General features: G+C 41.5%; 1 protein-coding gene across 1 annotated transcript in view; it reads left to right on the top strand.

Annotated features, from left to right (window-relative positions):
- Positions 1-27,069, top strand: part of TIAM2 (TIAM Rac1 associated GEF 2) — a 541,563-nt gene that overhangs the window by 440,927 nt on the left and 73,567 nt on the right. Inside the window, 7 exon segments of the mRNA XM_023206084.3 lie at positions 5,408-5,593; positions 6,278-6,424; positions 17,708-17,869; positions 20,280-20,384; positions 20,622-20,700; positions 23,741-23,833; positions 25,008-25,271. Of these exon segments, the coding sequence (XP_023061852.2) occupies positions 5,408-5,593; positions 6,278-6,424; positions 17,708-17,869; positions 20,280-20,384; positions 20,622-20,700; positions 23,741-23,833; positions 25,008-25,271 (1,036 nt within the window).

Below are 27,069 nucleotides of genomic sequence, written 5' to 3' on the forward strand. Positions count from 1 at the left end.
TGGCTTTGAATGTCAAGGCTGGTAGGATATTGAAATGATGTAAAGTGTTCAATATGAATAGGGCCACTAAATGAGAGTGTGGTAGTCTTACCTCTTTGTCTGTAGAATACCTAGGGATATATGGGCAGAAATAAAGTTGACAGATAAAAATGTAAATGAAAGTTGCTGAGGTCACGGTTAGGAGAGTGCACAGGTATCTGCCTATGAATCAGAAGACCTGGAATCAGGGGCCCCTTCATAGCTACTTGAGAGTGTCCCTGTGCCCCACATGTTGTTCGCATCAGAATCAGCTTTGGGTCTGCTAGTCTGGTAGGGCGAACTTTTTACGTGACTCTGGTCAAATCGCTTCTCTTCTAGACTTAAGTTTCACCTGCTGAGAAATGAAGGTATGGTAATATCAACTCCTTTGCAATTTCATTGCAAATGTTAACAGCCTTTCTAAATACTATAAGGTCTGTTGTGAGCCTATGGGTCCAGCATTTGTACCTCTTCCTTCCCTCTAAGGAATCCAAGCATCTGAATCTGGGGCCTCACCATACTTTTACTTGAATACTCCTTCAAGTTCCTCTCTACAACTTTGGTGAGTCTGTGGGAAGAAAAGTCAGATATTTCATATTGATTCTTATTTAACCACAAATCTTCATTTAAGCTCTGTGACTGATTCTTTCTATAAAGAACCATGACCTTAAAAATAAGATGACTATGATCTTTCAATATGGAATAGATATGTGAGTAAAGATGGCTCACTCTGCCACAGAGATCTATAGGGATGAAGGCTGTGTAAGTCAGGGGTCTCCAGAGAAACAGAACCAGTAGGATGTGTGTATACATGAAGAGGTGTGTGTATGTGTTTGTGTAGGGAGAGAAAGAGAGAGATTTATTATAAGAAATAGTCTCGGCCGGGCACGGTGGCTCAAGCCTGTAATCCCAGCACTTTGGGAGGCCGAGACGGGTGGATCACGAGATCAGGAGATCGAGACCATCTTGGCTAACACGGTGAAACCCCGTCTCTACTAAAAAAAATACAAAAAACTAGCCGGGCAAGGTGGCGGGCGCCTGTGGTCCCAGCTACTCGGGAGGCTGAGGCAGGACAATGGCATAAATCTGAGAGGTGGAGCTTGCAGTGAGCCGAGATCCGACCACTGCACTCCAGCCTGGGTGACAGAGTGAGACTCCATCTCAAAAAAAAAAAAAAAAAAGAAAGAAAGAAAGAAATAGGCTCATGCATTTATGGAGAAGGGCAAGTCCCAAGGTCTGCAGGGTAAATCAGTAAGCTGGAGAGCCAATGGTATACAGTTCCAGTCTGAGTTGAAGGCGTGAGAATGAAGAGAGCTGACGTAGTTCTGGGCTGAAGACTGGCAGACTCAAGATTGAGGAAGAGCCCATGTTTCGTTCAAGACCGAAGCCAAGGGGGATAAAAGCCAGTGTCCCAGTTTGAAGGCTGTCAGGGGGGAGGAGTTCTCTGTTACTTGAGGGGGTGTCAGCCTTTTTGTTCTCTTCAGGTGGTCAACAGATTGGATGAGGCCCACCCACATTAGGGAAGGCAATCCACATTACTCAGTCTACCCACTTAAATGTTAATCTCCCCCAAAACATCCTCAGAGACACACCCAGAATAATGTTTGACTAAATATCTGGGTACCCCATGGCCCAATCAAGTTGGTATGTGATGTTAACCATTACACAGGTGGATCGCTTTGAGCTCAGGAGTTTGAGACCAGGCTGGGCAACATGGCAAAACCCGGTCTCTACAAAAAGATGCAAAATTAGCCAGGCGTGGTGGCATGCACTTGTGGTCTTGAGAGGCTGAGTTGGGAGATCAATTGAGCACGGGAAGCAGACGTGGCAGTGAGCCGACAGTGCCACTGCACCTGCAGCCGGGGTATCAGAGTGAGACCCTGTCTCACAACAAAAACAAAAACAAACAAACAAACAAAAAAACGCTCCAGTCAGGATAAGGATAAGAAGATAAGGAACATTGCTGAAATAGACAAGTCATAAGGTTACTTTTCCTTTGCTTTTTCTACTAAATTAAATTTTAAATGAACTCTACAGTGTACAGTTTATTGAGATACTGGTTATCTTGAAACTTAATAAGGTATAATCAAAACAACAAATGGCTTGATTTTTATAAGGTCTCCTTTGGGCTATTGGGGTGTTCCAGCCCTGTTGACTTTCCGACAAACCTAAGCATCTGGGTCTGTGTTCTTCCTCTGAATTCACCTGTATTTTGTCCCAAGCTTTGGGTGAGAGGTCTATGAGTGCTGAATATTATTTAAGTGTTTCTGACAAAACTTTATGATTCTCTGTGTATGGTTTGGGATGGAACTGTCTTTACCTCTCAGTGCTGCTTTGATGTGTAGTCACATAAATACATTAAATGGTGCTTTCAAAAATACTTTTAAAACTACAGGACTCAGTGCAAATACAAGAGATTGTCTTCTTCCCCAATCTATGGTGCTTGGCATAGACCTGGATTTTAGTTTATTTTATTTTGTCTTTTCTTTTTTTTTTTCTGAGATGGAGTCTCACTCTGTTGCCCAGGCTGGAGTGCAGTGGTATGGCCTCGGCTCACTGCAGCCTCCGCCTCCTGGGTTCAAGTGATTCTCTTGCCTCAACCTCCTGAGTAGCTGGTATTACAGGCATGTGCCACCACACGTGGCTAATTTTTTTTTTTTTTTTTTTGTATTTTTAGTAGAGATGGGGTTTTACCATGTTGGTCAGTCTGGTCTTGAACTCCTGAACTCAAATGATCTGCCTGCCTCAGCCTCCCAAAGTTCTGGGATTACAGGTGTGAGCCACCGCTCCTGGCCTTTTTTGTCTTTTTAATCCATCATGGATGGCATGGGCATCTTTACCTTCTGGTATCCAAGGACTCATTCATTTTCTTTTTCTTTCCTTTTTTTCTTTTTAGAGATAGTCTCACTCTGTCACCCAGGCTGGAATGCAATGGCATGATGTCAGTTTTCTTCATCCTCCATCTCTTGGGCTCAAGCGATCCTCCTACCTCAGCCTCTCGAGTAGCTGGGACTACAGGCATGCACCACTATGCCTGGCTAATTTCTGTATATTTTGTAGAGACAGGATTTTGCCATGTTGCCCAGGCTGGTCTCAAACTCCTGGGCTCAAGCAATCTGCCTGCCTTGGCCTCTCCAAGTGCTGGGATTACAGGTGTGAGCCACCGTGCCTGGCCACTCATTCATTTTCTTTCCTCTTGTATCTTCACCCTCCATACAACCTTCAGAAAATATCTGATAAAGTGTTTTACACTGAGGCGTAAATGAGTGTGATAAACTTTAATGCATTATTCAATCTACGAATGTCTACATATTATTAGAAGACAAAGGAATCCATCTATAATTGTGGATTTTCAGGAATCATCTGGAGAGAAGATATTTGAGAAACAGAACTGAGATTATAGTTTTTACTGAACCTTAAGTAAGGTGTCAGTTTGTACCCATCCGTCACTCTGGAATCTGGAATTCTCTAATATGGCAGGACCAGGAAGAGACTTGCAGTTTCAGTTTGAACTGTCTTGTTAGTCTAGAACAGGAGTCATCAGTAAGGCCGCGCACCAGAATCCCAGGAGGTGCTTATGAAATGTAAACTTTCCTAGACCTCAGACCTAATGGATAGAATCTTCAGGTGTAGGACCTGGGCATCTGCATTTTTAAAAGCCAACAGGTCATTCTGTCCATTCAAGGCTGATACCAATAGGCCACTACGTTGCTAATATGGGTATACAGGATCTAAAGTGAGGTTAAATTCTTTATGGATGTTGACATTGTTTCAATGCACCTTGGAACATCACTGTTTTGCTGACAAATGACGATGATCAAGAAATTCTTTGTTTAGATCTTGTGACTGTTTTTCTTTCATGCAGAAAAGTTGTGCAGCGACCAACCTAAGAAGTAGATACAGAGAACCTGGAGAAGGTCTGGGAAATGCCCAGAATTTGTAATACTTTTCTATGGGGAGAGATTGGAGGGGGCAGTGTCCAGTGTTGGAAATCCTTCAAAGTATCATTTATCCAGAATGAAGGATTCACCTAGAAAGCTTAGTGTGAAAGGCTAAGGTCCATTTTGGTGCTCAGCAACATGGCAGAACTAAAGCTGCAACTGTTGCACCTGAAATGACCTCACTCTTCACACTGAATCCTTTATTGCAAGCATTGACTTACAGACCTTCTCTTGAGTGTTGAGATTGCTCTTAAGACCTTTTGAATCACAGCTTTCTGTTCTTTTCGTTCTTCTGCTGAGTCCCTGTGTTGGCAAGTCACAAGAGCCTCTCTTCACCTATTATTAATAATTTATCTTTGCATGAAGGTAATACTTGTAGGTAATGCATTTTCACATCCTTGGGAGAAAGGAGAGTGGCTCCCAGAGTTTGGCTGCATTTCTTTACTAAATCATGACTTAAGTTTTGAAGAAGTTCATAGGAACTTCTGTGGTGTAAACAGCTGCATATACTTTAGTTTTATTTAGATGTACAGATGGTGGTTATTCTCCAAGATACATAGGAGTGTTCTAAGTAAAAGTTCTATTTGCCTTTATCTCTGAAGTCCATTTGCTTCTTATTGTTTTGAGTCATTTACTCAGAATGAACAGAAACATAAAGTCACTACTTTCATTTATCTGGCATCTGTTTGTGTGCAGTTCAGTTAATCCAGTTTAGGATCAGGGACTGTAGATGTGAAGGGAAATGAAGCAAAGTGAAAAAGCTGACTTGCAAATTGCATTCTGTTTTCAGTCAGGATGGTTAGAGTGTTGGCATTCTCCAAACATCATGCCTTTTTGGCATGTCACTGTATTGGGACCACTGGCTTTTTGTTTTTGTTTTTGTTTGGCTATCCTGATGAAGTGCCAGATGACCCAGTGCATTTTTTTGTTTTTTTTCTTTGAGACAGAGTCTTGCTTGGTCGCTCAGACTGGAGTGCAGTGGCATGATCTTGGCTCACTGTAACCTCCGCCTCCTATGTTCAATCGATTCTCCTGCCTGAGAGTAGCTGAGATTACAGGTGTCTGCCACCACACCTGGCTAATTTTTGTGTGTGTGTATATATATATATATATATACATGCACAAAACACATACACACACACACACACACACACACACATATATATATATATATATATTTTGTTTGTTTGTTTTTTAGTAGAGATGGGGTTTCACTATGTTTGGTCTTGAATGCATGACCTTCACTGATCTACCCACCTCACTTCCCAAAGGACCCAATGCATTTGGATGGGAAGGATTGAGATGGGGTCAGCAGGAAAGGCTAATTTAAACCATGCAGACCAGCTGAAACTAATTTTTTCTTTAAGTTTGTGAAAGGGATCACATTTTCATTTTAACCCATGAAAACTTTTAATTTTTATTTAAGTCACCTCTGTTTTTGCTTTAAGATCCAGCAATGGGAGCAGAATCTTGAGAAATTTCACATGGATCTGTTCAGGATGCGCTGCTATCTGGCCAGCCTACAAGGTGGAGAGTTACCGAACCCCAAGAGTCTCCTTGCAGCCGCCAGCCGCCCCTCCAAGCTGGCCCTCGGCAGGCTGGGCATCTTGTCTGTTTCCTCTTTCCATGCTCTGGTAAGTTCCTAAGGAAGGCTGTTTCTGCAGCATTCGGGGAGGGCTGCAGATGCTCCCCCTTTCTTCGGCTTGTTGCCATCAGAGCTTGTGGGACTTGACCCAACAACGGACTCCTAGAGGCCAGGTCACCCAGAGGCCATGGGCCTGGGGATGAAGGAGACCAGAAATCGTGCTGTAGAGCCCCCAGTTTCTCTACTGCTTATTCTAGAGTCCAGCAGCTAGTGGACAGTTACTGCATGTTCATCTCCGTCTGCCTTTCTGTGTGTTCCACCTCATACCATCAGGAAAGTGGGATCCTGGAGAAGGGACAACAGTGGGGTGAAGATTAAAGGATGGATTAAAGGTTGTTTTCTCTGTCCTGCAGAGCACCCCGTTGGCTTTTTTGAAGTCACTTCCATTTTGGTGGCTTCTGTGTGTTGTGTTGACTCAGCCTAGGGGTCTGTAGTGGTTTTGCTGACACTGCTGCCCACCATGGAGAGACCTGAATGTCATGACTTGTGTTATCCAGATGAGAGCTGTCTATATGGTGGATGCTTTCCTGGCATTTCAGACATGCAGTAGCTTTTGGCGATGGTCAGAATGCATTGATAGCAAGCAGAGCTCACTTCCTTAGGGCAACTGTTAATTTTTTCTGCCACTCAAATACTAAGCCTTTAGATTTTTTTAAACTGTGTTTTACATTAGGTATGTTCTAGAGATGACTCTGCTCTCCGGAAAAGGACACTGTCACTGACCCAGCGAGGGAGAAACAAGAAGGGAATATTTTCTTCGTTAAAAGGGCTGGACACACTGGCCAGAAAAGGGAAGGAAAAGAGACCTTCTATAACTCAGGTGAGCTCTTCAGCATGGGAACAGCATACTGGAGTGAAATTCCTGAAACCCCTAATTTTCCACCTGCTATAAATCATCAATGTTCATTCTCTGTTAAGAATGAAATCAGGCCAGGTGGGGTGGCGCATGCCGTAATTCTAGCACATTGGGAGGGCAAGGCAGGAGGATCAGCTAAGCCTAGGAGTTCAAGAGCAGCCGGGGCAACAGAGTGAGACCCCATCTCTACAAATAGCCGAGTGTGGTGGTGTGCGCCTATAGTCCCAGCTACTCTGAAGGCTGAATTGGGAAGATCGCTTGAGCCTGGGAGGTCAAGGCTGTAGTGAGCCATGATTTTGCCACTGCACTCCAGCCTGAGTGACAGAGTGAGACCCTGTCTCAAAAATAAAAATGAAAATAAAAGTTGATTCAAAGGAATCAATTCTTAGCATGCTCTTTTTTTTTTTTTGCCCAACGAAAGTGCACAAGTTGCCATATCTATCCTGGCACTCCCGAAGAGGTAGTCATACTGCATGCAGCGCTTAAGAACAGAAAAAATAAGAATAATCAGAAAATAATCCACACTTTTCCTTCCCTCTAGTACTAATATTTATTTTCTCATAGATTTTATATTAAAATAAATGGAAAATTAATCAGAGGAGTGGCAGCTCAATTCCGTTGCTAGTGCTGTGGATTTTGCTCACTAAATCCTTAGAACATGGCCTTGGGGTTTTGTCATCCCATTTTAGAGATGAGGAGACTTGACACTTGAAGAGGTTAGTTACATCACTTACCTTACTCTGTTCACCAGCACCAAAGGGCATAGCCGGGACTAGTTTCTGCGTAAGTCCATGGTCTTGAAACACTGGAAGATTGCTGGTGCTTATTTTTCCCTTGGGGAGGGGTGGCTCTTGTAACGTTTATCTTTTTCTTTTTTTTTTTTTTTTTTGAGATGGAGTCTTGCTCTGTCACCCAGCCTGGAGTGTAGTGGTGCGATCTTGGCTCACTGCAACCTCTGCCTCCTGGGTTCAAGTGATTCTCCTGCCTCAGCCTCCTGAGTAGCTGGGACTACAGGTGCCCACCACCACGCCTGGCTAATTTTCGTATTTTTAGTAGAGACAGGGTTTCGCCTGTTGGCCAGGCTGGTCGTGAACTCCTGACCTCAGGTGATCCACCCATCTGGGCCTCCCAGAGTGCTGATTACAGGCGTGAGCCACCGTGCCTGGCCTCTTCTAACATTTTTATTAAGGAAAAGTAGCCTGAGCACATGTTGGTGAAATGCGGCCCAAGTATTGTAAATTGTTTTCAGAACATTTTGAATATGTGTATTTCATGGTGCACCTGTCTTTCATGATGCAGATGTATGATAATGGATTTTATCTTGCTGATTGATATGTTTTAGGATTACTATGTTTCAAAGCTGTTGAAAAAATAAGTTATATGATGATCTGATCATTCAGGTGAATAGGGAAAAGGTTTGCAATTAAATCTGAAGAAGTTTTTGCTTTTATTTTCAATGAGCTGCTGTTTTTCTGATTATGTTTTCAGTATCATTGGAAAGAGAGTCACATTTTATTGGATCTTTGTTTTCTAATTTGTGTATGGCTATTTATTTGATAATGCTTTTGTAAATTAGGTAAGTAAAAGGGCCAGTATCAATTCCTTTGACCTGTTTAAAACCTTGAAACAATAAAGTTAGAGGTGGTGGGGAGTGGGCTGGTTCATTAACAGCAGAATCACAGGAAACTTCTTTTATGTGGCCACCATTTTTGTATACTGATATACAAAAATAATATCAGATTTTAAAATTGTGGTTCTACTTGTAATTAATTTTTTTTCTTTTTTGAGACAGAGTCTCTGTCACCCAGGCTGGAGTGCAGTGGTGTAATCTTGACTCACTGCAACCTCCACATCCCAGCTTCAAGCAATTCTTGTACCTCAGCCTCCCGAGTAGTTGGGACTACAGTCTTGAGCCACCACACTCAGCTAATTTTTATATTTTTATTAGAGTCAGGGTTTCACCATGTTGGTCAGGCTGGTCTCAAACTTCTGGCCTCATGTGATCCACCTGCCTCTACCTCTCAAAGTGCTGGGATTATAGGTGTGAGCCACCATGACCAGCCTGTAATTTAATTTAATTTAATTTAATTTAATTTAATTTAATTGTAAAGAGTAATCTTATTTGTTGGTTGTAATGGAAATGTATTTCCTCATTACTGACTGTAGTCAACTGCAAACCCTTTGCTAATGGTGGGCCTATGCTTTCTTTATTTTAAAAAAATCATTTTTGTAGAAATGGAAGTGGGGGCGGTCTCCCTATGTTGCCCAGGCTAGTCTCAAACTTCTGGCCTCAATCTGTCTTCCCATCTCAACCTCCCAGAGTGCTGGGATTACAGGCCTGAGCCATAACACCGAGCCCTTATGCTTTGTGAACTGACCTTCTTTGATGGTTAACTAATGTCCTTAAGGTATTTTAATCAAGACAGTATATTCTATATAATTAAATAATAACTTGATAAATAACTTGCTTACTTTTCTTAGATGTAGACATTCTGCTAATTAGATATGAGCCTAATATGGTTTTTTACCCAGCATGTGTCGTAATTTGTTCTCAACATAGATTTTTTGATAAACAAAAGCATTTGGTTGAACATTTTTTGTTAGGAAACTAATTACAGTTGTCGGTATTTATATAACTGAATGAAGTTGATTTAGTAGGTATTTCTAAATGTTTATATTGTTTTTAGTGTTAATTATGCCACTACAAAATTTAGAAGGTGAAATTTGGAAAAAGCAATTGTTTTTAGTTCTTCTACCCAAACAAACCACTTTTAACATTTAGCTGTATTTTATTCCAAGATTTATTCTGTGCACATTAAAAAAAGTAGGTATGAGTTTGATTTTGGTGGTTCTGTTTTACACCTTCAGAAACATGTACTTTTTGGTTAAAAGTGATATCAAGAATGAATGAATGAATGAATGAATGAATTTATTTATTTATTTATTTATTTATTTATTTATTTATTTATTTATTTATTTATTTGAGACAGTCTCTTGCTGTTGCCCAGGCTAGAGTGCAGTGGCATGATCTCAGCTCACTGCAACCTCTGCCTCCTGGGTTCAAGCGATTCTCTGCCTCAGCCTCCTGAGTAGCTGGGACCACAGGTGGGTGCCACCAGGCCCGGCTAATTTTTGTATTTTTAATGGGGATGGCATTTCACTATTTTGGCCAGGTTGGTCTTGAACTCCTGACCTCAGGTGATCTGCCCACCTCAGCCTCCCAAAGTGCTGGGATTGCAGGCCGACTTAAATGATAGATGACATAAAAAGTAAAACGTAACTATGTGGGAAATTAAAACTTTAAGCGTATTAGAATAATAGTACAAATTGTGATATGAAGCTCTTCTAAAATGTTATAGAACTTTAGTTTTTAAATAATGAGAAAGGGTAGCTGGCAAATGAACATTACAGGGCCATTTCATTAGTCTTTTCATCCCCTGTCTGTCAGATATTTGATTTAAGTGGCAGCCATGGATTTTTCTGGAACTCAGCTACCTCAAAACTCCAATAACTCCAGTGAGGTAAACTTTGCTGTAGATGGCCGCCATCTTGTTTTACATGAATGACACAAATGCTAACTTAAGTGAGGAATGCTGGTTCAGAATCTTTACATGAACTCCTTGAAAATAGATTTGTAACTAAAATCGTCCCAGTAGGTATTCTCTAAAGAGATGGTCTTAAATGCCAAGCATTTTGGAGGTATCTAACCTCACAATAACTCCATTTTAAAATCAGCAACATGACTAGACTGAAGTCATAATAGCATCTTTCATTTATACATCTCTATTCCTCAGCAGTACTTATCTTCATTTGAGAGTTCAGTGAATACAAAATTGCATTTTCCTTTCAGAGTTGTCAGGGATCTTCACACAGATAGTACATTCTCTGCTGTGTCTCTCCAGGCACTGTCAAGTGGAGCCTGAGTAGTGTCTCCTCATCCTCAAAATTGTTTCTGACCAAACAAATCCTCAGAATGATTTCTGAATGAAATCCTAGAGTATGAAATCCTGGATGTACCTATGCCTCTTCCTAGTGCCTTTTTCAAACCCACAACATCCCCATGAAGCTGTGTTAGTTCTCTAATTTCTCCTCCACCAAATAATTTTTTTTGTTTTTTGAGATGGAGTCTCGCTCTGTTGCCCAGGCTGGAGTGCAGTGGTGTGATCTTGGCTCACTGCAACCTCCGCCTTCCAGATTGAAGCAGTTCTCCCGCCTCAGCCTCCCAAAAAGCTGGGATTACAGGCGCCCGCCACCATGCCTGGCTAAATTTTTTATTTTTAGTAGAGATGGAGTTTCACTATGTTGGCTAGGCTAGTCTTGAACTGTGGACATCACGATCCACCCACCTCAGTCTCCCAAAGTGCTGAGATTACAGGCATGAGCCACCGTGCCCGGCCAGTTCTTACTCTGCACTTACATCTCTTACTGTTAGCCATTCTGTCAAGTGCATATGTCATGGCTCCCAGGAAAGCTTGTAATTGATATAGTTTATATATGCCCTATGATTATCTGTATATTCTCAATCTATAGTACACTGCTAAGGATATAGTACTTGCTTAATAAGTTTGATGATTAATTATTTCTACTATAGTCATTTAATAGCTGAGAATGACTGATTTGTAATAAAGGGCCATAATTTTAGGGTCATATCTCTTCCAGCACTGTGTAACAATGTAAAATTCTTACTTTGAAAGTTAAGAGGCCTGACATGGTGGCTCGTGCCTGTAATCCCAGAATTTTGGGAGGCCGAGTCAGGTGGATCGTTTGAGACTGGCCTGGGCAACATAGTGAAACCCTGTCTCTACCAAAAATGCAAAAACTTAGCCAAGTGTAGTGGCGTGCTCCTGGGAGGCTGAGGTGGGAGGATCGCTTGAGCCTAGGAGGCAGAGGTTGCAGTGAGCCAAGATCGCGCCACTGCACTCCGACCTGGGTGACAGAGTAAGACCCTGTCCCCAAAAAAAAGGAAGTTATGAAACTATAGCATCAGTACACTTCCTATTAACAGAGTGTATGTTGGACTTTGAAAACAAATTTTGCTCATGTAGCCACTTACAGTGAGAATTAAGCTTAGTGCTTAAGTTGGGCTCAAATAAACAGGTCCCATGAATGCTCTAAGGAGTGAGAAGAAACTATGATTTCTGCATTTGTTTTTTTAAGCATGTGTATCTAAACAGTTACTCCTATTTATTTTAGCTAAGCATTACTTGTGATATAGGGATACTGAAGAAATTCCTTTCATTTATAGGACTATTTTAATGCAGCCTCTATAATTTCTGTGCTATAGTACCCAAATAACTAGATTCAGATTGAATGGCAGATAGAACTAAGGGTGTAATTTTTTTTTTTTTTTTTTTTTAGTATCTCTGGGACTTACAATTCTGCCTGAGCTGGCTAAATAATTAATATTTCATCTTGCTACTTTTCATCTGCTAATCATTCTTGTAGAATACTTGTAACCTGCACAAACCTATTTTTATACAATAAGTAAATTATGCTCATTTCTAGAACACAGAAAGGCTGTTGTGAGGGAGGGGCCATGTGCATTTTAACTATTTCACTCTAATTGATGCATCATATAACAGTCCAACAGTGGGTCACCCTAATTCAAAATCTGTTAAGGCTAGAATAAAGCCAGTCTTACTTGAGCATTTTTTTAGAGGACACTTTGTCTAGCCAAAAACGAAAGCTTTTCATGGCGAACGTCTGGATGAGTAATAGTGAGTCTTATACGGCCTTTGAAGGGAGGTGTTTGTCATGGAGATTGTGACAACAAAAGTCCCCAGTAAGACTCCAATGGCGGCAGCCCGGAAGCTTCATTGCAGAAATGTGACAGCCCCTGGGCCTTGGCCCCTTCTCCTGGAAAATTGGTTTGGGCTGTCCCAACTTTCTGTGGCAGTGAGTGAATGCAGTATTGTCATGTTAGTCATGAGCTGCAAACCGGAAAAAAAAAAAAAAAAAAAAAAAAAACAAAAAACTAAAAAACCCCAAAAAACCCCGAAACCAAAACAAAACCCCTAATATTGGTTTATTAAATGGAAAATATGAATGAAACAGCTTACTCTTCACCACAGTATGGTAATCTGTTTAGACAGAATATTAGTACGCAACCCTATACAGCATATATACGTATACATATACGCATACAGCTCGCGAGCTAGCTAGATCCATCTTTGTTTTTCTTTCATATCAACCAATGTTTGGGCATCAGTCCAAGAAGGAAATAAACACTTTCTCTTCTATGACATTTTACTGTTGTTAAGAAAACTGGGAGCATGCAACTCCCTTTTGTATTTTCCCCTCATCTCCCTTGCAAATAGACTTTCCTTTTGTCAGCCACTGTGGTGGTGTGGGCCCATTTGTGACAGCCAGATTGTGATTTTGCTACTCACTTCTCTTCAGTGATCCAAGTAGTAATTACGAGCCATTTGATCCAAAAGCATCTGCTGTGAGAACACACGGAGTTTCAATTTTTTCTCCTTGCTGCATACTGAGCATAAGTAATTTGACATGTGGTTTCAGGACCCTTGATGTAATAATAATAATAAAAAATACTTCTGTGGAATGCCCTCCAAGGATAGCTAAAGTGATTTGCAGACATTCACTAGTCAGTCTGGAGTGGCTGTGGCTGCAGCCCAGTGATGTTCTGGTGTCATGATGGCCAATTGGAGCTGACTGCAAGGCGATCTGAGCAGCAATGGCCACTACAGTGCCCCAGGGCTTTGGAACAAAGGATGATTCTCAAGAAATTCTTTATAGTGGTCATCGCTGAAATACAGTAGTTATGCCCAGTACGACTATATAAAGGACATGATCCAGGCTCAACGTACGACACATCTTTACGATTTCTGTCTTTCAAGTGCAATTCCTCCTGTCAGTCTCCTAACTACCCCACGAGGCTGTTGTTTTTAACCTCTTTTGAAGGTGAAGAAACAGAAGTGCAGAGGAACTAGATAACAGCCCCTAACAAGGCTGAGATTTGACCTGGATTGTCTTTCTATTATTGTATTTTTTTCTGTCTCCATTTGTATTCTCAGGACCAGGAAACCTTGAAGAGGCTAGTTGGAAACATATATGTGTATATATATATATATATATATATATTTTTTTTTTTTTTCTTTGAGGGGAGGAAGTAGAAATATACATATATATGTATGTGTGTGTGTGTGTGTGTGTGTATGTAGTTTTTTTCTTTGAGGGGAGGAAGTAGAGTAGGAGGCATGGTAGGTGTGTAACAGTCCTGACAGAGGTAGCCAACCATGGAATTCTGGGTGGTTGAAAAGATTCATTTAACATAGTGGCATCTTTGAAATGGGTAACCCGGAAAAAGCATTTTCCAGATGGCTCAATTTTTAATGCTTATTTTCAGGATTCTCTGTTCTTTTTATGAAAAGAATGTTGGAGAATATTTTATCTGGCTTCCTGAAACTAAAGCACGTGTATTTTCAACTTGGATAGCATTGACCCTCTTTCAGAGAATTAATCCAACTTTCCCTCCAAATGGGCAAAGCTTACAACAACCTAAGAGATCTGTAAGCACCAAGTAGCTTTTTCTTTTTCTAGTTCTAATGAATTAATTTTAAATTCTTGGTGCTTCCTTTGAATAACCAGGTTTTACTTTTCTTGAACTGTATATACATTTGTGACAGGGGTGTGTGTGTGTGTGTGTGTCTGCCTAACACACACCAAAAATTACATTTAACTTTTCATTGAGGGGTCTCTTGAGAGGGTCTAACTCTTCGATGGCCTTGGCTTTGATGGGCATCTTCTGTTCTATGGTTCACTACATCTTGGGTCAACAGTGTAGACTCAGAAAACCATTACTCAGAGCAATTGTAGCACAGCACCTTGTTTAATGGATTTTAATAGGATTATTTCTTTTGTCCTTCCATCCTTCCATCTATCTGCACACTTTTCTGTTGTCCAGAACTTGTTCTCCTTCAATAATCTGTTAATTTCTCTTCTCATAGCTCCCAGAGAGCATTAAGAACTTGACACTATGTCAACAGAGTTGAGTAAGATACTGAAAACGGACAGCGTTTGCCTCTCATGCCTGTATATGACTGTGAATTTCTAGTTGTATCCAGCTCAGCACTCAAGTTTTGAGTGTGTCCTGGGTACGGGACGCACTGTGTTAATGGCTGAGGGAGAATGAGGATACAGAAGACAAAGCCTCTGCTGGCATTCATCTTATCCTGGTGCGGGACTTAGAAGTGACCCCCCTGCGGGCTGGGCTTTGCCAAATGCTGTACCAGGGACATAGGAGAGTAAACTCATCTAAGTGAGAGGACTTGAGGGCAGAGAAAGGAGAGATAGGAGAGACTTCATAAGAGAGGGGCATTTTAAACCAGGTTGGAGGGTGTATATGATTTCAGCACTGTCTCTAAGGACGGTACAGCAGAGAGAGGAGATGGAAGTGAGCACCGGCATGGAGCAGGAGCTTGCCACTCCCTTTTGGGGAATGTTCCCTGAGCCATTCTGTTCAGTGGGAACATGGTGTGTAGTGTAGAATAATGGAAAGTAATCAGGAAATGTAGGTTGTACCCATTTTATATAAAGGGAGTTAACTGCCAGGCGGGCATTCTGTGTAATATAGTGGTGGTGTGAACCAGCTCAAGCCAGACTTCCACCCTGCAGTTCCCCAGAGTACCATAGGCACTAGTTGTGTAAACTTGGGCAAGTTTCTAGAATGTCCTGAGCCATATTTGTCTTGCCTGTTCCATAGACGTGATGATGGTGTCTCCCTGAGAGGGCTGGTTGTGAGTGGTTAGTGAACTGATGGCACATCAAGAGCTTGTTTCATTTGGCCTCATGAGATGCAATCTTTCTTTTTCTTTGAGGCGGAGTCTCCCTCTGTCGCCCAGGCTGTATTGCAGTGGCATGATCTTGGCTCACTGCAACCTCCGCCTCCCAGGTTCAAGCGATTCTCCTGCCTCAGCCTCCTGAGGAGCTGGGACTACAGATGCGTGCCACCATGCCCGGATAATTTTTATTTTTAGTAGAGATAGGGTTTTACCATGTTGGCCAGGCTGGTCCTGAACTCGTGACTTTAGGTGATCCACCCGCCTCGGCCTCCCAAAGTGCTGGGATTGCAGGCGTTAGCTACTGCTCCCGGCCGGTGATACGGCTTTTCTCAGATTGTCAGTAACAGTGGGAACAAGAGGGTGTGAAGGCACAGTGTTAATTTGTACTGCTCATGTCCCTCCCCCACCTGTTTATCCATAATTACGTTTTTCCTGATCTCATAAAGTGCAGCAGTAAATTGCTCTGCCACCCTCAGTGGGAGCCTGTGACTTCCTCCAGGCCTTGTTCCTTGTGAAGTTTCTTACTCCACAGTGACCTCTGCTGGGTTTTAGTTTGCTTCTCAACAAGCCTGGTTTCAGAGGTGGGGGCCTGCACCTTTAAGGCAGCATCTGTTTGTTGCTAAGCACCGGGTTGAAATCACTGCCCAGAGAATGAACCAGAGAAAATAATGTGCCTGTGTAAGACAAGAGCCTTTAGGAGAGAATGTCCGGGTTGGTTCCTGGCATCCCTGGCTCCTTGCATCTGGTCCTGTCTTTTCCTTTGTCATTGGTACGTGTGGGGATGTTCATTCTGGCTGTGATCACCCTTCCAGAAAAATGTGCTGAAAGCGACAGACCCATGACAGATCCAGAAATGTCACTTCAAAGTTAAGCACCATGTTTTCAAAAAGATGACACAGAGAGATGGATTTTTGTCTTGCTTTGTTCTTTGAAATTTCTTTATGATGTCTCTTCTAGTTTTTAAATCCTACATAGGAGGATCTTTTACTTTGTATTTAAAAATGCATGGAATTCAAAGTAAAATCACCCATTAATGATAACTTTAAAGCATGATGATGATATATAATAATGTGATAATATTGAATCTATCGGTGACATTTTCTGGTATGTAAGGTGTTTCACATAAGTGACCTCTTTTGCTCACAAAACTTAAGTAACAAGTAATTTTTTCAATATTAATTATATTAATAATGTCCTCTTTTACAAAATAGCTGAATCGTAGCAAGGTAAATCTTGTCCTAGGCCACACTTTACTGGTAGTGTCTGAAGCCCCAAATCTTTTCTTTACTACTACGTGAATATAAGAACCTAGCCAGAGAGAAACATATCTACATTGCTTAAGAAATGTAGCTATTTTTGTTATGAATTACAAAAGGACGTATTAGCATGAAGTCAGCAATTGTTGTGATGATGTAATTTGGCAAACTAAACTTTTCTGGGAAAGGCTTCCTGAAGGTGGTATTCTTTGAGATGATTTTCCATCTCAAAAGGAGATGTTGGAAAAACCACAGTGTCTGTGTGTGAGGTAGCTGAAGGATAGAGAAAAGATTTATCAGGACTATAGGTTAATTTTAAGGAACAAATAGATTTCTGTCAGTGATGAGTTAGGCTAAAATTAAAAAGAAGAAGCAAAGACAAAAAAAACCAGGTAGACTTAGAAGAGAAAGTTCATGCTTGGATTAAGTGCAGTTCAGGGTTAGGATGGCAGGCAGATGTCAGTGGCCATGGACAAGGTGTGTCTGGAATTTAGTGGAAGGTCGGAGAGGGATTATGGCTTAGATGCAGGCTTCACAGTGGCCGTTCTCAACCATGATTCCAGAGTAGTAAGCGTGGATAATCAGCAGTCCTTACATGGACTGCAGTGTTCTTTTTTTATTTTTTGAGACAGACTCTTACTCTGTTGCCCAGGCTGGAGTGCAGTGGCGCGATCTCGGCTCACTGCAACCTCTGCCTCCCAGGTTCAAGCGATTCTCCTGCCTCAGCTTCCCAAGTAGCTGGGACTACAGGTGCATATCACCACGCCTGGCTAATTTTTGTATTTTTAGTAGAGACGCTGTTTCACCATGTTGGCCAGGCTGGTCTCGAACTCCTGACCTCAGGTGATCTGCCCGCCTTGGCCTCCCAAAGTGCTGGGATTACAGACGTGAGCCACCGTTTCCAGCTGGATTGTGGTGTTCTAACTCGGCATAAGCGGCCAATCGACACAGTGGAAAGAACACAGGACAGGCAGTCACTGACTTTCACTCCACTTCCCGTGGCTGCCGTTTCATCTGCATAAAATGAGTGAGGAAACACTGTTGGCCTCAGAGGGCTGTGAGAAGCCAGTGATGTAAAGCGTGTGAGTGTTTACTCTAAATACTCCATAAATGAACAGGACATTTGGCCGGTGGTTTCCTTCATTTGTTAATCAAATTTGTCTGCATTTTCTTTTGGCATCTACAAACAGGTCGACGAACTTCTGCATATATATGGTTCAACAGTAGACAGTGTTCCCCGAGACAATGCATGGGAAATCCAGACTTATGTCCACTTTCAGGATAATCACGGAGTTACTGTAGGGATCAAGCCAGAGCACAGAGTAGAAGATATTTTGACTCTGGCATGCAAGGTAATGGATTTTGCTGCAGAAATATACTTCTGAATAGAAATAATCAGTAATGTTGCAATCTTATGCCTTCTAAATTCGTGTGGTATTCAAGGGCCCAGTTTCCATGCCAGGGAACATATTAACATATTTATTAGTTAATGTATTTATTAGCATATTGATTAATTTGCATTCTATTCCTCGATCTCTTTAGAAGAATGAGTTATTAGATCATGATCCCCCACCTCCATGAAGAACCTGAGCTAATCTACTGAAATTCTATGTATACTTTGATATCTAGAATAATTATGAAATCAATTGCTATTTAAGTTACTTAGAGATGGTGTGTTATAAGAAGGCGGCACAAACTTTGAGGTAATTTAATTTAATCCTAAATAGTTTTATCGGATTTCTCCAGATTAAACACGAAACTTGATATATATTCACAGTTGCTTTATGGAGATTAATATAAGATGATGTTTTATGCATTTTTCAAACTGGGTTTCATTCCTGATCTGAAAAGGGAGTTTATGGTAAGTCTTAAAGAGGGCCCTCTGAGAGAGAATGTATTCAGCAACATCAGCTCAGAAGCTTTTCGACCACCAGGTGGTGTAGTAGAGCTTAAATCGTTTTAAGTTTCCAGAGAAAATACAATCAAATATGTTGACATGGTGAAAAAGGCATATAGAGTTTGGTAATGCTTAATCATGTGCACTTAGTAAATGTGAAAAATGTTTAATTTTAGTCCCGTTTTTTCACTTTGACTTGAAACATTAGGATTCTGTACATTTATATGTAGTTTATATCCTTATGAACTTAATTTCCTTTTGCTCCCATATGTAACGTTTTTATTCAGAAAACCAACAATGTTCTATACCAGTGTTACCCTCTTTTAAACTGATAATTTTCTGAGTAATAAAGGGTATCAGAAGCAGTGGGTCGGCCAGGCGCGGTGGCTCATGCCTATAATCCCAGCACTTTGAGAGGCCGATGCGTCGGATCACAAAGTCAGGAGATCGAGACCATCCTGGCTGACACGGTGAAACCCCGTCTCTACTAAAAATACAAAAAATTAGCCGGATGTGGTGGGGACGCCTGTAGTCCCAGCTACTCGGGAGGCTGAGGCAGGAGAATGGCGTGAACCCGGGAGGCGGAGCTTGCAGTGAGCCCAGATCGCTCCACTGCACTCCAGCCTGGGCGACAGAGCGAGACTCCGTCTCAAATTAAAAAAAAAAAAAAAAAAAAAAAAAAGAAGTAGTGGGTCAGTTTGACCCAGTTAGAGCATATGCCTGAGATAAATTTCTCACTGTTGAAAATATGCATGAGAGAGAAAATATAAGTGTGTGTGTGTGTACACATTTTCCTTTTGAAAAGTTTTTGGAGTAGGACATTCTTAATTCTGAAGTCTGTAGATTTGTTCACATTTTACAAATTTCTGTATTTTAGTAATGAGAAACAAGGTTAGGCTTAACCTAACTAAAGAGATGACATTTGCTGAGCTGGTAAGATTTCTTCTACTATCAGATATGTTCTACTGTAATCTCTTAAAAATGCATCTTTTGCCTTTAATCATAAGCAATAGTGTTCAGAGAAAACCTTCTTAAAAATAATTGTCTGCCGGGCGCGGTGGCTCACGCCTGTAATCCCAGCACTTTGGGAGGCGGAGATGGGCGGATCACGAGGTTAGGAGATCAAGACTATCCTGGCTAACACGGTGAAACCCCGACTCCACTAAAAATACAAAAAATCAACCGGGCGTGGTGGTGGGCGCCTGTAGTCCCAGCCACTCGGAAGTCTGAGGCAAGAGAATGGCGTGAACCCGGGAGGAGGCGCTTGTAGTGAGTGAAGATCATGCCTCTGCACTCCAGCCTGGGCAACAGAGCGAGACTCCGTCTCAAAAAATAAAAAATAAAAAATAAAAATAAAATAGTTGTCCCCCTTTACTTTTTTGCATACTAGTATGCATGTATTTATTTATTTATTTATTTGAGATGGAGTCTTGCTCTGTCACCCAGGCTGGAGTGCACTGGTGCTGTCTCAGCTCACTACAACCTCCACCTCCTGGGTTCAATCATTTCTTCTGCCTCAGTCTCCCAAGTAGCTGGTATTACAGGTGTGTGCCACTAGACCTGGCTAATTTTTGTATTTTTACTATAGTCAATGTTTTGCTGTATTGGCTAGGCTGGTCTCCAACTCCTGACCTCAAGTAATCCACCCGCCTTGACCTCACAAAGTGCTGGGATTACAGGTGTGAACCACTGCGCCTGGCCTGCATACAAATATTTAAATTAGAGCTCTTATACAGGTTTAAATTCAGCAAATTTTTTGTGGTATTCTTTTAGCGATTTCTACTTTGATTTTTAATGAGCCTGCTAACCAATGATGGATTTAGAAAGAGCATTTCCAATCTGAATGACTTTCTTTTTCTTTATAGATGAGGCAATTGGAACCCAGCCATTATGGCCTACAACTTCGAAAATTAGTAGATGACAATGTTGAGTACTGCATCCCTGCACCATATGAATATATGCAAGAACAGGTCAGTGTGCACTAGGTTTGGGAAGGGAAACTGAACCACATCCATGGCCTTTTGATTTTGAAAAATGTCATTTCTGGGAAAAATTTTGTTTAAATTCGGCACCTAGTTTGGAAACAGTCTCTATATAAACGGTAACTTAATAGCTTTCTTGTTTTAGTATGAAAATTAGTGTCAAAGTAGTTTTTCAAGGTATCATAACATGAAATCCTCTGATTTTGTTGTTTTCACCTTTTGCAGGTTTATGATGAAATAGAAGTCTTTCCACTAAATGTTTATGATGTGCAGCTCACGAAGACTGGGAGTGTGTGTGACTTTGGTAAGTGTAAGGAATGCCCCTTTCAGGGAGGTATGTTGTTCGTCTTTGCCTACTTTGCCCCAGTATCTTTAGACTTAATTTTTTTCCCTTACATTCACGTTTTCAGAATATATGACAGTAGTTTCTGAACTTCCTTTCTCTTCCTTCATTTCTCTTTATTGATATTAGCAGGTGACACAGATAGGTATCAGTATTAGAGGGAAATGCCAAAGTAATTAAATGGAATGAATATAAAATTGATAGGAATTTGAAAATATAGATTAATAACACCATGTACTGTGTGCTGGTGCTGCTCTGAGCAGATCAACTCATGATTCATACGACAGTTGCTTTCATCTCTAGTGTCCTTGCTCTTGGTTTTCTCTTCCCACCTGGAATGCTCCCCTTCTTTCCTGTTTCTTCCCCCATCCCTCCTCTCTAATGACATGAATCCTACTGTCCTTCAGGAATCAATTTAGGGTCTAACTTTCTTGAAGAAACCGTATCTGATTACGTTAGCTTTACTTCCTTCTTTCTTCCCTGAGTTTAACAGTTAAGAGTCAGCCAGGCATGGTGGCTCACGCCTGTAATCCCAGCACTTTGGGAGGCCAAGGCAGGCAGATCACCTGAGTTTGGGAGTTCGAGACCAGCCTGACCAACATAGAGAAACCCTGTCTCTGCTGAAAATACAAAATTAGCCAGGCATGGTGGCACATGCCTGTAATCCCAGCTACTTGGGAGGCTGAGACAGGAGAATTGCTTGAACCCGGGAGGCAGAGGTTGCGGTGAGCCGTAAGCGGAGATCGCACCATTGCACTCCAGCCTGGGCGACAAGAGCGAAATTCCATCTCAAAACTAAACAAAACAAAAACAATTAAGGGTCAGTACTTCTGAAGTCACTTAATAGCATCATTTCCTACATTTCTCTTTGATTAGATAATAATTGGTAAATATATCCATAGAAACAATGGTTAGATAATGATTGGTAAATACTTCCATAGAAACACTATTTCTTACCTCGTTAAAATATGTTGATACATGATTATTTTCCTTAAAATGATTCAAACTAATAATAAATTAAAGTTTATAATATGTTAAAATGTTGTTTTTAGGATACTTTCATTTTTTAAAAATTTGTATAATCTTTTCTGACCCCCATGTTATTTTTTTATTTTTTATTTTTTTTGAGACAGAGTCTTGCTCTGTCACTCCAGCTGGAGTGCATTGGCACGATCTTGGCTCACTGCTACCTCTGCCTCCTGGGTTCAAGCAATTCTCCCTGCCTCAGCCTTCCAAGTAGCTGGGATTACAGGTGCCTCACCTGCCACTACACCTGGCTAATTTTTGTATTTTTAGTAGAGACGGGGTTTCACCATGTTGGCCAGGCTGCTCTTGAACTCCTGGACTCAAGTGATCTGTCCACCTCAGCCTCCCAAAGTGCTGGGATTATAGGCGTGGGCCACTGCACCCAGATCCCATGTTATGTTGGTTTTTCCTTTGAAGCCCTCTTGGCCTTTTTTCTCCTCCTCTTGGCCTTCACTGTGCTTTTTGTGGTTGCCATTTGTGTTCACCTTTGTACTGGAATGAGTGAATGAAGACACTTGCAAAGATACTCTCTGGTGAGACCATAATCTGCCAGGCTCTGCTGGGGTCACAGAGGAGACCTGGGGAACAGGACATTCTTGCTGTCCTCAAAGAACTCTCCGTATTAGGGGACTAAGACATTGAAACCTGTGCTCCTCACTGTGGCGTCACAGAGGGCGACACTAAGTCAGGAGCCATGCATTCAGAAGAGGGAAGGTCTCCCTAGGATTTGCATGTAATCTTATATATTTAGGGCAAGCACTGTATTCATCCAAGCATTTTTTTCACCTTCTTAAAATGCTCAACCCCATAGTTGTTTCTCAACAATTATTTGTTGTATTGAACTGAATTTCATGTATTTCAGTAAGAGTATTTTTTGCTGTTAAATTTGTTTCTAAATTTTTAATTGTGGTAATAGGCACATAACATAAAGTTTATCGTCTTGACCACTTTTAGGTGTACCGTTTTGTGATGTTAAGTACATTCACAATGTTGTGCTACCATCATCTATCTCTACAAATCTTTTCAGCTTGTAAAACTGAACTCTGTACCTATTTAACACGAACTGCTCATACTGTCCTCCCCCTGGCCCCTGGCAACCACCAGTTTAATACTTTGTATCTCTCGGAATTCCCCTGGCAACCACCGTTCTATTAATACTTTCTACCTCTCTGAAGTTGACTGCTCTAGCTACTCATATAAATAGTATTATACTGTGTTGTCTATTTGTGACTGGCTTATTTTACTTAGCATATTCTCCTCTAAGTTCACCCAAATTGTAGCATATGCCAAGATCTTTTTCCTTTGTAAGACTGAATGATATTCCACTGTATGCATAGATCACATTTTGCTTATCCATTCGTCCATTGACAGACAGTTGGGTTATTTCCATCTCTTGGCTATTGTGAATTATGCTGTTATGCACGTGGCTGCATGGTCTCACCTTTTGAATAAAAGTTATGTTTTTATATTTCTTTTTTTTTTTCGAGACGGAGTCTCGCTCTGTCACCCAGGCTGGAGTACTGTGGCTGGATCTCAGCTCACTGCAAGCTCCGCCTCCCGGGTTCACGCCATTCTCCTGCCTCAGCCTCCCGGGTAGCTGGGACTACAGGCGCCGCCACGTCACCCGACTAGTTGTTTGTAGTTTTTAGTAGAGACGGGGTTTCACTGTGTTAGCCAGGATGGTCTTGATCTCCTGACCTCATGATCCGCCCGTCTCGGCCTCCCAAAGTGTTGGGATTACAGGCTTGAGCCACCGCGCCCGGCCTGTTTTTATATTTCTTAAGCCTGTTATCTGACATTTTTCTTGCAGGGTAGACCCTGCAAGATATTTGTACTTTCAAAATAGTTGTAATTTAGACTTTCTCAACATACTGTACTTACAAGAAAATATGTTCAAGGAGATACTGCCGATGTGGTTGGAGAAATTGAGTATGGTGGGTTGAGACTTGCTTTTTCCTTTTATTTTCATTCCTAGGGTTTGCAGTTACAGCGCAGGTGGATGAGCATCAGCATCTCAGCCGGATATTTATAAGCGACGTCCTTCCCGATGGCCTGGCGTATGGGGAAGGTCCGTGTGGCACACCGTGCCTCTGTTCCCTCTTAATTTGCAACTGTGGAATACAGCCTGGCTAGTGAATGTTTCTTCATACAGTTTTGTCAGAAAAAGGTTTCTCCTGGAATTTTAAAGAAAGTAAACCTAAGAGTTTAATTGGAAATGTGACCAAACACAGCGTCTCACTCCCATAAACCCAGCTGCTCAGGAGGCTGAGGTGGGAATATGGGAGGATTGTTTGAGCCCAGGAGTCCAAGACCAGCCTGGGAGATACAGGGAGACTCCTGCCTCCATAAAAAAGGACAGAGAGAAGCCGGGCGCGGTGGCTGACAGCTCTAATCCCAGCACTTTGGGAGGCCGAGGCGGGCAGATCACGAGGTCGGGAGATCGAGACCATTCTGGCTAACACGGTGAAACCCTGTCTCTACTGAAAATACAAAAAAAAAAAAAAAGCCGAGAGTGGTGGTGGGCGCCTGTAGTCTCAGCTACTCGGGAGGTTGAGGCAGGAGAATGGTGTGAACCCGGGAGGCGGAGCTTGCAGTGAGCCGAGATTGCACCACTGCACTCCAGCCTGGGCAACCGAGCGAGACTCCGTCTCAAAAAAAAAAAAAAAAAAAACGACAGAGAGAGAGAAAAGAAAGAAATGTGCATATGCCTATAAATAGAGCATGTGTGTGTGTTTAAAAGACAGAAAGTGTATACATATATATAGACAGAGGGAAGGAGGAAGAGAGTGTGAGACAGACAGGCAGACACTGATGGAACAGAGTTAACATGGGAACACTAGAAAAATATTAGAAAAAACAATGAATGAGTGGTTCTTAAGTTGTTTCTCTTTCAAACTGTTTTTTTCTAATAGTAGCTGTGAGACAGCTAACATTTGTTTTGCTCTTCGTGGCATCTAAATACTATACATTTTGGCCTTTTAATTCTTTTCTGTTTTTCTTATTTAAAAGACGGAGTCTTGCTATATCACCCCAGGCTGGCCTCAAACTCCTGGGCTCCAGTGATCTTCCCACCTCTGCCTCCTGATTAGCTGGGACTACAGGCACCTGCCACTGTGCCCGGCTGGCACTTTCTTTGAAGAAAGCGACAAACATGGTTTGAGTTTGCAGCCTTCTTTCATCTTAAAATATTTCTCACAGTAATCCCTCTCTCTTTTTTTCTGTTTCTCCTTCCTTTTTCTCAGGGCTGAGAAAGGGCAATGAGATCATGACCTTAAATGGGGAAGCTGTGTCTGATCTTGACCTCAAGCAGATGGAGGCTCTATTTTCTGAGAAGAGCGTCGGACTCACTCTGATTGCCCGGCCTCCGGACACAAAAGCCACCCTGTGTACATCGTGGTCAGACAGTGACCTGTTCTCCAGGGACCAGAAGAGTCTGCTACCCCCTCCTAACCAGTCTCAACTGCTGGAGGAATTCCTGGATAACTTTAAAAAGAATACAGCCAATGGTAAGGCTTTGTTCTGACTTCCTTCTTAACTGCTGGTATCAACAGCCAATATTTTTAGGCTGTAATTTTGCTTGCAAACTCAGATTATTTAAGCTGTTCAAAGAATGTTTCCTAATTTATTAGAAGAACACAGATGCCAACTGGAGTAGATTTTATCAAAATTTCATGCATTTTAGTAATTATAGCGCTTTCATGAAAATAGAAAATAATTATTTTTGCACAAAATAACATTTTTAAGACATCACGGACTCTTTAAGAATCACCCATAATGTTTAGTCTTGTAGTTGCTCTGTGATTGAAGGCAGATGAAATCCTGTGTAAATGCCATAGTGGAAAGATTTTTCTTACTTGATTGAATCCAAGGCATAGCCATTTTGCAGTAATCTGTTGGGCTCTTAGAACAGGCTGTGCATTTAAGTTCAGTTATATCTTTTGTTAAGTACTACTTTCTTAATAAACAGCAAACTTTCTTTTTTAGAATTTATTTTTATTTTTATTTTTTTGAGACAGAGCGTCACTCTGTCGCCCAGACTGGAGTGCAGTGGCTTGATCTTGGCTCACTGCAACCTTTGTCTCCTGGGTTCAAGAGATTCTCGTGCCTCAACCTCCTGAGTAGCTGAGATTACAGGTGTGTACCACCATGCCTGGCTAATTTTTGTATTTTTAGTAGAGGTAGGGCTTCATCATGTTGCCGAGACTGGTCTCAAACTCCTGACCTCAGGTGATCCACCTGCCTCGGTCTCCCCGAGTGCTGGGATTACAGGCATGAGCCACCGTGCCTGGCCAGTAAACAGCAAACTTTTAATGTAGGTCATGAATTTTAAAACTTTGTGAAAATGAAAAACTGTGTGCCAGCATATTTTTCTCACGATAAGACTTCCATATGAGGAAATCATTTGAAGGTCTGAAGTTTTGAGTTTATCATTTATGTGTATTTCATGCACTGCAGTCAAGTAAATTAGGGTACTGAAAACCAGTAGTTTTGCTTTATACCTCTGGAGAGCCTGGGTCAAGCTCCACAGGAGACCAAGTGTGGGGTCTTTTTCCTGGGAGAGCACAGAGCAATTTTTATACTTAATTACGATGATAATGGATTTCCAATTGAAATCTCTGCATGATTACCAAAAATGAATGAAAAACACCAAAGAGAAGTTGTTAGGATTGATTTAATTATAAAGGAAGTTTATTAGGTCATTTTTGGAATTAAAAAATCAGATGGTAAGATTTGTGATTCAATAAGGTATCTCGTGCTTTTTCCTCCTCTCTTGGGGCCTTCCTCTAATTTAAAATGCCATTAAATGGACTATTGGCATATAAAAGTGAATGTCATAAAACAAAAATTATGATGGAACTTATTAATTACTTGGGTATATTAGGGCCATCATTCAGCTACCCTGGGCTGCTGTTATGGGTCTGAGTATTCCATATAATACATACATGTGTCCATTTGTTGGATTCATTACTCTTGAGGGATACATTCACTACCTGTGTTATGTCTCTATGTATTTTATCATAATAAGAAATTACCACAAAGGCTATACATTTGGTACTTGCGGGAATGAATTCCTATAGAAAGCAGAGAAAGGGGCGAATTTACCTTTTTATTATTATTTTTTTTTGAGACAGAATCTTTCTTCTCTGTCACCCAGGCTGGAGTGCAGTGGTGCAATCTTGGCTCACTGCAACCTCCACCTCCCGATTTCAAGCGATTCCCTTGCCTCAGCCTCCGAAGTAGCTGGGACTACAGGACTATGCCACCACACCTGGCTAATTTTTGTATTTTCAGTAGAGACGGGGT

This window comes from Piliocolobus tephrosceles, chromosome 5 (genome assembly GCF_002776525.5).
Source record: "Piliocolobus tephrosceles isolate RC106 chromosome 5, ASM277652v3, whole genome shotgun sequence".
NCBI classification, from domain to species: Eukaryota; Metazoa; Chordata; class Mammalia; order Primates; family Cercopithecidae; genus Piliocolobus; species Piliocolobus tephrosceles.